At 53.2% G+C, this 10784-nt stretch overlaps 1 protein-coding gene across 1 annotated transcript; it reads left to right on the forward strand.

The window, feature by feature from the left end:
* The first annotated feature begins 795 nt into the window (after positions 1-795).
* LOC130031925 (ornithine decarboxylase-like) lies at positions 796-8766 on the forward strand. The gene is made up of 8 exons (XM_056123488.1): positions 796-882; positions 1317-1490; positions 1933-2105; positions 3592-3726; positions 4911-5076; positions 5875-6022; positions 8550-8650; positions 8719-8766. Exons 1-8 carry the CDS (start codon positions 796-798, stop codon positions 8764-8766), a joined length of 1032 nt encoding a protein of 343 aa, XP_055979463.1.
* Positions 8767-10784: the final 2018 nt, after the last annotated feature.

A 10784-nucleotide genomic window follows, 5' to 3' on the forward strand; every position in this document is an offset into this window, starting at 1 on the left:
CTGTCCCTGGTCTGCCCCAGGTGTGCAGACCTGGGCCTGGCTTTCCTCTGCAAAGTGGGGAGCGGGGAGGAGACAGTCCCAGGGTCCTCCTGGGACCAGCAGGGCTATTCACCCATGATGGGAGTCCTAGCAGCTAAGGGCAGCGGGGCTTGGGGTGTGGGACCAGGTCAACAGGGGTGGCAGAGGTTTGGAGGGACGGTCCTTCTCCTGGGCCCTGAGATCTGAGTTGGGTTCCCCAGGAACTTCCCCGAAGCCCAGGACACTGTTGCTGCAGCCCTGGCGGGACCTGAGGAGGCTACTGTGATGGGCAGCAGGTGAGCCTGGCTGCAGCGGGCCGGAAAGTACTCGGGCTCCAGACTCTCCAGACTGGCCCACTGCAGTTGGGGTGACCTCGGGAGTCCCTGCCCCTCTCTGGGCTTTTTGTCCCCCTGTGTGAGGTTCAGGTGTCAGGGCCGATCACCTCAGTGTGAGCATTGGCCCCTGGCCCCTGTGGCTCTCAGCCCGCTGAACTTGGGGATCTCCTCTGGGAGGGAGCGTGGAGTCCTGGGATGGTCACCCCTCTGCTCCCAGGGCTTGGACGGACCCCCTGGGACTATGAGAGACCGCATGGGAGGGTTTTCAAAGGCCCTGGGGCTGGGGCTGACCCCAGGGAGGCCAGAGGACTTAAAGCTCTTGCCACAGGAGAAGCCGGCCCTGACAGTACGTGCTTCCAGGACTTGGGGCATATGCCCAGCAGCACAGGTGAAGAGCACCCCACCTGGGAGCCTGGATGAGAGCTGAGGCGTCTCTGGAAACATGTTGTACCAGGAGCTCATCATGCTGAGGCCGGGGCAGTCGGGCCGGCAGGTGGCCCTGAAAAAGACCCAGGAGCTCTCCAATTCGGTATGAGGGAGCCAATATAAGGGATCTGGACTGGGGGATGGACATGGGAGGCTGGAATGGGGAGATGGAGGGGGCAGGGGTGGAGTGAGCGGATGCATCTTAGTCATGCTTTGGAGATAAGAAACATGATATTCTCTTTGCAGTTTCACAGGCCACACATTCTAAGTCTTATTTCAAGGTTCCTTTCTGCTCAGGACAGGGGAGGTCCCCGCTTGTCCCCCACCTTAGTCTAGCTTGGGGCTACACAAGCCGATCACTTGTGCCTGCTGTCACTGCCAGAAGCGCCAGGCACGTGCTCACTCTATGGCTTCATCCCCCTGGTATGTGTCTCCCAGATGGTCCGGCATCTCTGAGATGGCCATGATGGCAGCATGGACCCACAGCACTGCTGTGAGGGGTTCCATGGTCTCCCCCTCCCCACCCCGGCCCCACAGAATTGCTGTGACCCCTTCATGGTGGCTGACTTGGACAAGCTGGTGAGCCGCCACCGGGCCTTCTGCCAGGCCCTGCCTCGGGTCACACCTTTCTACACGGTCAAGTGCAATAACAGCCCCTGGGTGCTGCGCATCCTGGCAGCCCTGGGCACCGGCTTCGACTGCGCCAGCCAGGTGAGCCCGTTGCCTGTGGCCCAAGGCCTCTTTTTTAGGACTGACACTTCCTGGGGATGACAGGCAGGAATCCAGGGGACTTCCCTGCTGGGAACTGTGTTCTACGTGCATGGAGGGAACAGTGAAAGGCCTTGGGGCGGGAAACCTCTTGGGCTAATGTGAACAGGGCGGTTGTGAGTGTGAGTGGATGGAGCCTGGCCTGCAGCCACACCCATACTGCTGACCGGTTTCTGCCAAGACTCGGGGTTTTCCCCTTTAGAATGGGCGTGACGACCCCTCCCTTAGGTCGTCATTCAGAAACCAGCAACTCCATGTGGACAGGCCACACAGGGCCTGGTGTGGAGTAGATGGGCAAGGGTGGGTCCCTTTCCTCATGCCCAGGGCTCCTAGGGGGCAGGGCAAGGGGAATGAGGCAGATTCCCATGGCTGTCACCCATACCAGGTGGAGCTGGAGCAGGTGCTGGGCCTGGGGGTGTCCCCGACACACATCATCTACGCCAATCCCTGCAAGGCCGTCTCCTCCATCCAGTATGCTGCCCACCATGGGGTACAGCTGCTGACCTTTGACAGCGAGGAGGAGCTGACCAAGGTGGCCCAGTACCACCCCGAGGCCAGGTGAGACATGCAGGGGTGGAAGGTGAGGAGCCACCAGCCTGGGCTCCACCGGTTGACAGAGCTGGACCTCCAAAACTAGATGAAGGTGGTCCCCAGAGATGGGCAGGGCCAGCATTGGGACCAGGAAAGTACAACCATCTGGGTGAGTGGATACAGGGCCTTCCCTGGTACACACTGGTACCAGAAAAAGATGCTCCCTGTCCAGAAAAACATAGAACACAGTCTGACACTGGGACGTCTGGCATCAGACTGCCTCATGGGACAAAGCAGTCTTCCTGGAGTCAGGAGCACCCGGTTGCACACTCTAGAAATACCTGCCTTACGCTGAGTGGTCATGGCAAAGTCAGTGCACGCCTCTGATCCTGTCACAGGGTGGGCTACAGAGGATTGTTTAAAACTGAATCTTGGGCTGGAGCGATAGTACAGCGGGTAGGGTGTTTGCCTTGTATGCAGCTGACCTGGGTTCGAGTCCCAGCATCCCATATGGTCCCCTGAGCACCACAGAGCCAGGAGTAACCCTTGAGCATTGCCAGGTGTGGCCCAAAAAGAAAAAAAATGCTTTTTCCTGCTTTTTCTTATATATATATATTTCATATATATTAATTATTTATTGAATCACTGTGGGAAAAGTTACAAAGCTTTCAGGTTTAAGTCTCGGTCATGCAATGATCAAACACATTTCCCTTTACCAGTGCTTATTTTTCACTACCAAGAACCCCAATATACCCCCCTCCCACCCCTCCCAATGCCTGTGAGGCAGATGAATTCTAATTAGCACTCTATCTACTTTGATTAGATTCATTGTTTCGACAAAAGATGCACCATTATTGTTTAGAGTTTACACCCCAAAATCAGACCTACTGAAAAGGCATTGTGAAATAATTTGTTGTCTACAGCTGGTTACAAGAACCAAATGATTTTGGATTTCTGATATTTTACTTATTAAGCATGGAAGTATTTCTGCCGAGAGTCAGATAATTATGAGATTGGTTTCTGTGGCTCTGGAGGCATGGTGCCGTGGATCAATACATAGTCCATTCACTTTTCTGCCACAAGCTGCCAGGCTCTGCATTAAGTCCTTGTGCCTCTGGAGCCATGACTGTGCCAGAGAGCTGCTCGTGGGGGGCAATCCGTGACCTCGGTGGGGCGTGAATGACGAGCTGGGAATGCCCCCCTTCCCATGAGGTTTCAGTTGCCCTGTCACCACTGGCTCATACCTGGCTTTCCAAAAAGCTCCAAGGCGGCCGCCATCTTGCTGTTCAGGGGGCAGAAGGCGGAAGGGAGCAATACCCTTTCCGTCCCGGGCAGGCATGGTGCTGTTTTCCTGCTTTTTCTTACCTGGACAAAAATTTATAAACTGTCTGGCTGGTCCTGAGGAACTAAGGGGCGGTGGGGAACTGAGTGGGAAGGCGGAGAGAGGCTGGGTGAGGGGCAGTAAGGCCTCCAACTGTGCCTGAGGGCCCCTATCCTCGCTCCCCTCTCCCAGGCTGGTCCTCCAGCTGTGGACCCATGATACCAGCAGCACCTTCCAGCTGAGTTCCAAGTTTGGGGCCCAACGGCAGAAATGGGAGCATCTGTTCCAGTCTGCCAGAGACCTGGGACTGGCTGTGGTGGGGGTCAGGTGAGTGGCATGTCCTGACCGGGGTGGGAATCCTGGACCCCAGGCTGTCTCCACCCTATGGGTCTCCCAGTAGCTGCAGCCTTCGGATCTCACAAACTCCCCTTGTTTCCATGACAGAGCTGGGGCTTCTCTGAGACACTGGGGCCCTGGTCTGGGGTGCACAGTTTAAGGAGGTGTCCAGCGTTTGAGGGGACAAAAAGATAGTATAGGAGGCAAGGTGATTACCTTGCATGTGACTGTCTTGTTCACTCCCCAGGACCCCATAATGGACCCTGAACCCTGCCAGGAGTTATTCTTGAGCACAGAGGCACACCTCCAAATGTGGCCCCCATATGAACAAAAACAAAACAACCCTTGGATACAATAGTATAAAAAATAGTTAATAGGGGCTGGAGTGATATTATAGCAGGATATTGTAGCAGGTAGGGTGATTGCCTTGACCTGGGTTTGGTCCCCAGTATCCCATATGGTCCCCCAAATCTGCCAGGAGTGACCCCTGAGTTTAAAGCCAGGAGTAACCCCTGAGCATTGCTGAGTGTGGCCCCAAAACAAAAAAATTTTTAAAAAATAGTTAACAAAAAATCCCTGATGGGGAAAAAACAATGACCTTTTGTAGATAGACAGGATTGGCCTGGCTGATGCGGCCTCTGACTTTGGGGACACATCAGGATGACTGATTTTGACTTTATTAAACAGCATAGATTTTATTCATCATGGTATTTTGCATCAAATTTGCTTTTTCAAAATACTGCAGTGAAAGCAATTTCTCTTGATTACTTAGTGTTTTGGGGACCAATTAAATTTTGCACCAAGCTCCTCCTACTTGGTCCTGATTGCTTCCTGAGCCCACCCTGGTGGGGGTCACTGGGACTTGAGGTTCTGAGCATGTCTGCTGAGGGAGGCAGGAAGCCCTGCAATGCAGGCAGAGGGCGGGTCTAAGAGAGAGAACCTCCCCCCAGCCCCTGAGTACCAAGGTGGGGCGGGCTATCTCTGGGCAGCCCCTTCTGAACAGCACGGCTGTGTGTTTCCGTGAGAGTCCACGTGGGCTAGCATAGATGTGTCCCCGAGCTTGTTTTCAGTTTCCTCTTCTTGGTGCATGTGACCATGTCTCTGTTCCTGCATTTCCCCATGGCCCGCATGGGCCTCATGTGTCTCCGCACGTCACCTGCCGGGCTTGTGCTCAGCTTCCATGTGGGCTCAGACTGTCAGAGCGCCCATGCCTTCACCCAGGCCCTGGAAGACAGCCGGCATGTGATCGAAATGGGCCGCAGGATGGGGTATGACATACGCCTCCTGGACATCGGAGGGGGTTTCCCCGGAAAGGAGGGCTCAGAGCCTAAGTTTGAGGAGGTGAGAGAGACTGCCCCGGGGAAGTGAGTGGGAGAGTGAGCGTGTGTGTGTGTGTGTGTGTGTGTGTGTGTGTGTGTGTGTGCGTGTGTGTGTCTGTCTGTCTGTCTATCTGTCTGCACATGTCTGTGTGAATGCACCAGGAACTCCATGACTGCATGGGGGGCATGTACCAGGCTGGGTGATGTTCATGCCTGCACACAGGACCCAAAACTTGTGCATGCATCTGGCTCTCAGATCATCTCTTGCTGCATTAGCTGCTCGCTCTCTCCTGGCGAGCTGCTCTGGGGTGCAAATATACCCAGACCCAGGCACGTTCCACCTCTGCTGACCAGCTCTCCCAGCCCAATGTTCTCCTTTCAGAACTCTCTGAGGCTGCAGTTGGGAGGCTCAAAAAACTGCATTTCCAAAGTGGAGAGATAGTACAGGGGTTAAGCTTGTCTTGCATGTGGCACACCCCAGGTGGAATCCACAGCACCACATACAATACCCCGAGCACCACTAGGGGTCTCTCCTGAGCAGAACCAGGAAGCACTGATCACTGAGCGCTGATCACTAAGCACTGTTGCTATGGCTCAATGCCCCCCTCCCTCCCAAAAAAAAAAAAAACAACAACCAAAACAACCACTTCTTCATCCAGAGTCACAGTTTCTGCTTGTTTCCACTGAACAGTGGAAGGGGGGTGAAAGGGGGTTGGCACTACTACCCCAAAGCTCTATCCAGGGAACTGAAGGGAGGTGGTGCCTGTCAGCCCCTTAAATCTGTGGGCAGCTGTTTGAGGGGCAGGGTCTGTCCCCGCAGATAGCGAGTGTGATCAATGGCTGCCTGAGCCGAGACTTCCCCGAGCGGGACGGTGTGGCCGTCATCGCCGAGCCTGGCCGCTTCTACGCCGAGTCTGTGTTCACAGCTGCTGTCAACATCATTGCCAAGAAGGCTGAGTTGGAACCAGGTGGGTGGGCCAGGTCTGGGGTGGGGGGTGGGGGTTTCCAGGGGCATGGTGGATAGAGGAGGGCCTGGACTCAGCCACTGAGTGCCCACCTGGCAGGGAACAGGCCTCAGATCGGATCAGGGTAGGAATGAACCTGGCCATGTGGCTGCTTTGTTGCTTTCAGCTAGACTGGGAAAATGTTCTATTGCATGGAGAGATATACCCAAGGCATAGCGCCCAGTCCTCGGGTCAGACACACTGGGCTGGGGTGACCTCAACTCTGCAACTAAGGCTTTTCTAACAGGTCATGTTTTTAGAGCCAGAACTATAGCAGTAAGTAGGAATCTTACCTCTGCTGAATGATGCCGTTTCTTGGGATTCTAACCTGAAGGTTAAGGAGCACTTGGCAGAAAGCAGTGAAATAGGCTGGAGAGACAGTACAGCGGGTAGGTCACTTATCTTGCACCTGGCTGACCTGGTTCAGTCCCCAGCACCACATATGGTTCCCCAAGCCCTGCCAGGAGTGATGCCTGAGCACAGACCCAGGAGTAAGCCCTGAGCACACTTGGTGTAGCCCCCAAATCAAGGGCTCACACATGTGGCTGCAGTACTCATGTAGTTGCCACAGTTGGACACACATTTTTGTTATGGTGCTAGACATCACTCTTGGGACCAGTGCCAGAGGGGCAGAACCTGATCTCAGACTCGGTGTCTGTGGGATCAGCCTGTGTGACCCCCGTGCTGAATACTGGTCTTTGCCCTGTGTACCAGACATAGTACAGCTGTGCCATGGAACTCACGGACCTCGTGACTCCTTGGCACAGAGACAGCAGGAACTGTGACTGGAGGAGACAAAATCAGTGATGTCATCTGAGAGAGAGGAAGGGACAAGGGACATGGAGAAACTGACAGCAGGGAGGCGCTGGTGGGGAGGACATCAATATTCAGAGACGTCTGGGTATCTAAGTCGCTGGAGTGTCCCAAACTTCAGCAGAAGTCAGTGCCAAGCCCTGAGTTTAAATTTGAGGAAGCAGTGACCGAGGACAGACTCTGGATGTGAAAAGCGACCTTGGCACTAGGTGTGTGGGTGGGTGGGTGGGGGGAACAGAAGCTCTGGGGAGTGGAACCATCAGCATTAGGGGTTTGAGAGCACAGGAGGATACAGCTGTTCTCCCAAGGCAGAGTTTGTGGGTGGAACAGGAGACTTGCTGCTCTGCGTGTGCACGGCAGGACACCCTTTGTATTCCATTTGCCATTTGTAGCAGTGAATATTTATTGACTATTTAGTATAGTGACCTCCAGGACTCCTCCGAGGATGGGAGTTGGGAGTTGGGGGATGGGCAGTGCTCTATAGCTGAGCCACACCCTGGCCAGGACACTCTTCAAACGTTCCCAGGATTGACAGGAACATGAACTGGACAGCATATTAGAAAGAGGATTTGTTTTGTTTTTTTTTTTTTTAATCACAGTTCCCTAGAAGTCAAAGTCACATGACTTATCAGAGCCCAGTGGGGAGGAAGTTGGAGGGTGATACAGGGACAGGAAGGAAATGGGTGATCCAAGGCTTTGGGCAAGAGAGTTTGTTGTGGTTTTCCAGGGAAGAGATTTGGGAAGGGCAGGTGGGCGAGGCCAGTCTGGGGGGCGGAGGGAGGCATTGTTGTTGTTAGTGGGTGCTGCAGCCAGAACTACCCCTTCACAGCTGGCGCCTAATCCTGAGGGCTCGGGGACCCACTCCTGAACCTGCTGTTGAGTTCTCATTCTTCTCCATCAGACTCTAACAGGGAGCAAGAACAGAGTCAGTGTTGAGGCAGAGAATTTTAGACAGTCTCACAGGGGTAGTTGATAAATTAGCCCCAGTCATCTTTCAGGAGGTAACATCCTACTAGACAGGTTGAAAATTTGAATCTTGTGTTTAGTTGCATTGTATTAAAGTTTGTACAGTAAGAAGACAGGGTAGGGCCAGGGATGTGGCTCAGTGGTGAATCCGTGCTTCACGAGCATGAGGCCCTGGGATACATCCTAGCATCAAAGCAAGCAAGTAAGCAAGTGCACGCGTGCGCACACACACACACATACACACACACACACACACACACACACACACACTGCTTTAGACAGCAGTTCACATAGACAGGCACTAGCAGGGCAGTCTTGCTGCCGCCTGGAGTTATCCACCCTGAGAGCACTCCTCCAGAGTTACAGCATGAGAAAACACAGAAGGAGAGAAGAGGATGAACATGGTGGCAGGTTCCAGAGAAACAGCCCTCAGAGACTTGTCAGAGCATGGCCTCTGGCTCCTGGTTTTGCCTCATGCTGCAGGCACTGAGAAGCTGGAACCCAGGTCTGGGCTGTCCCAGCATGACTCTGCTCTGCTGACTTCAGGCAGACCTGCTCTCGTGCTCGTGTTGCAGGGGAGAGGGGCTGTGGGCAGCTGGGACAGGCCCCAATTGCAGGGTCCCAGAGCTGGGAAGCGTGATCATCCAGCCCTGGGCACAGAGTCTGGGTGCAAGGGTCAGGGTGAGCCCTGGCTACCCTCTTCCCATCCCAGGTGGCCACCGCAAGTTCATGTACTACCTCAATGACGGCCACTATGGCAGCTTCCGTATCCTGCTGAGAGAACGCGTCCCCAGGAGACCCATTGTGGTGAAGGTAAGGGACCCCGGGGCAGGGCAGCCCCGCTCAGCCCTGGAGACCGCTGAGTCTTCCTCCACCACTAGGCGGAGCTGTGGACTCCGATTATGTCTGTCCAAGATCAGGTCCCGTAGCTGGTCGTGTCTGTACGCACCTGTCAGTCTTTGGGGCTGCACTTGGGTGGGCCTGTGTTTCCATGGGAACTGTCAGTTAACACTGGGCGGGCAGGCGGCTGTGTGGTTGCTGCACACACACCTGTCTCTGTGTCCCTCGGCATCTCTGTGTCCACTGTATGTGCTTGTGCCCCCAGAGTGCCTGTGGGGGGTGGGGGGTGCAGGGGACTCAGGAAGTAGAGACGCTCAGCACTTGCTTCCCATTAGGACACTTGGGAGGCTCTCACTGCCCACAGTGCCCAGCCCCAGCCCCAGGTGGTTGCAGTCAGATTGTCTCCTGGTTTGGGACCTTGCCACCATTCCTTTGTTCAATTCTTCAGGGAGTCCCGGTGTGCAGCCAGGTTGGAAGCCTGGCTGTTGAGTGACTTATTCAATAATCACTCAACAATAGTCAGGGTATGGGGTTATTGAATAAAACGTCCCCGTTTTATAGATGGGAAGACTGGCGTCTCACCTGGATTGCACTTATTGCACTGTCAGTTGGCAAGGCTGGGGTGTCAATTGGCAGGCCTCAGTTTCCCTAGCTGTGAAGTGCTATTAATCTTCCCCCCTGAAGGTAGCCATGAGGATTAAGTTGGGTCATGCAAATCCTGGTTTAAGATCAGACATGTCTAGTTCATGCTTCTAGCTGGCCCTTATCTTTGGCTTTCCCCTTCAGAGACCACACTTTCTCCTTACCCTGAGCACCCTTTGGGAGCATGCATAATATCTAGCCACGATGCTTTAGAAAATCCTCGGGTGGGACTTTGGAGAGACAAAGTGTGGTACCAGCAATTTCAAAATAGAACAGATGATGCTCATGTGTCCCCTCTACCCTCCCCGCCCCACACACTCATGCTTTAAAAAGATTATTAGGGAGTTGTCCCGATTGAAGAGAATGTCCCAATCGAAAGGATATTGACAGGTGGGGGCTGGAACACCACAAGATGATCAGTCATATTCCTACAGCAAGTGAAGGAGGAATGGTCAGCAGAGGCCAAAGTCACCCTCCCGCTGTGCCCTGTGTCCTTTTAAAGCTTCACCTGCTGAGACATTATCCCATCTTCTGCTTCTGCAGATGGTCCTCCCTGATCAACAGTCAGCCATGCCAGTCTTGCTGTTGTCTCTCCAGCTCAGCCAAGATCAGAGGAGTCTTCAGTATCCTTGAGCTAAACAGAATTAATTCCTCCCCATTCTGAAGAAGCAGTGAACTGTGGTCACTCCTGAGATGCTGGGTCTTGTATGGGGGAACCCTCTAGCGACTTCAGATCAATGTCACTCTTGTCTCCACCCACAGTCTGAAAACTGGGTGAAGAAATATCCACCCTCATCCCCTTAGAGGTGTCTGGAAGGATACAAATAAGTGGGATTTAGGGAAAACAAAATTTTATTAAGATGCAAGAGATGCTGATGAATTTTATTTGTCCCATAGATATTTTTTGTGAGACTATTGGCCTTTCCATGCTTTCATCCACCCAACAATTCATCAACCACCCTTCATCATCCAGTGATCCATCCATCATTCATCCATCCATCACCATCCAATGATCTAGGCTTCATCCTTCATACATCATCCATACACTGATACATCTATTCTTCCATACATTGACCTACCTCATCCATCACCTATTCATTTACCCATCTGTCCATCCATTACCATCCAATGATACATTTTTCATCCTTCCATTAATCATCAGTGCATTGGTCAGCCCACTCATCTATCATCCATCTGTTTGCCCATCCATCTATCCATTATCATCCAATGATCCATCCTTCATACTTCCACCCATCACCCATGCATTGGTCCATCTGTCCTTCCATCCACCAAACCCTCATCTATCATCCATCCGTTTGCATTGCTATCCATCCATCCATCCATCCATTCATACGTACATACATACACTCAATAAAAATATAAAGGCTTAGTCTGTGCCTAACACACTTAGGGCAAAAGTGACAAACGATGAACAGATATGAACAAATCCCATGCTTAGGGAGTT

This window comes from Sorex fumeus, unplaced genomic scaffold, assembly GCF_029834395.1.
Source record: "Sorex fumeus unplaced genomic scaffold, SorFum_2.1 ptg000047l, whole genome shotgun sequence".
NCBI lineage: Eukaryota > Metazoa > Chordata > Mammalia > Eulipotyphla > Soricidae > Sorex > Sorex fumeus.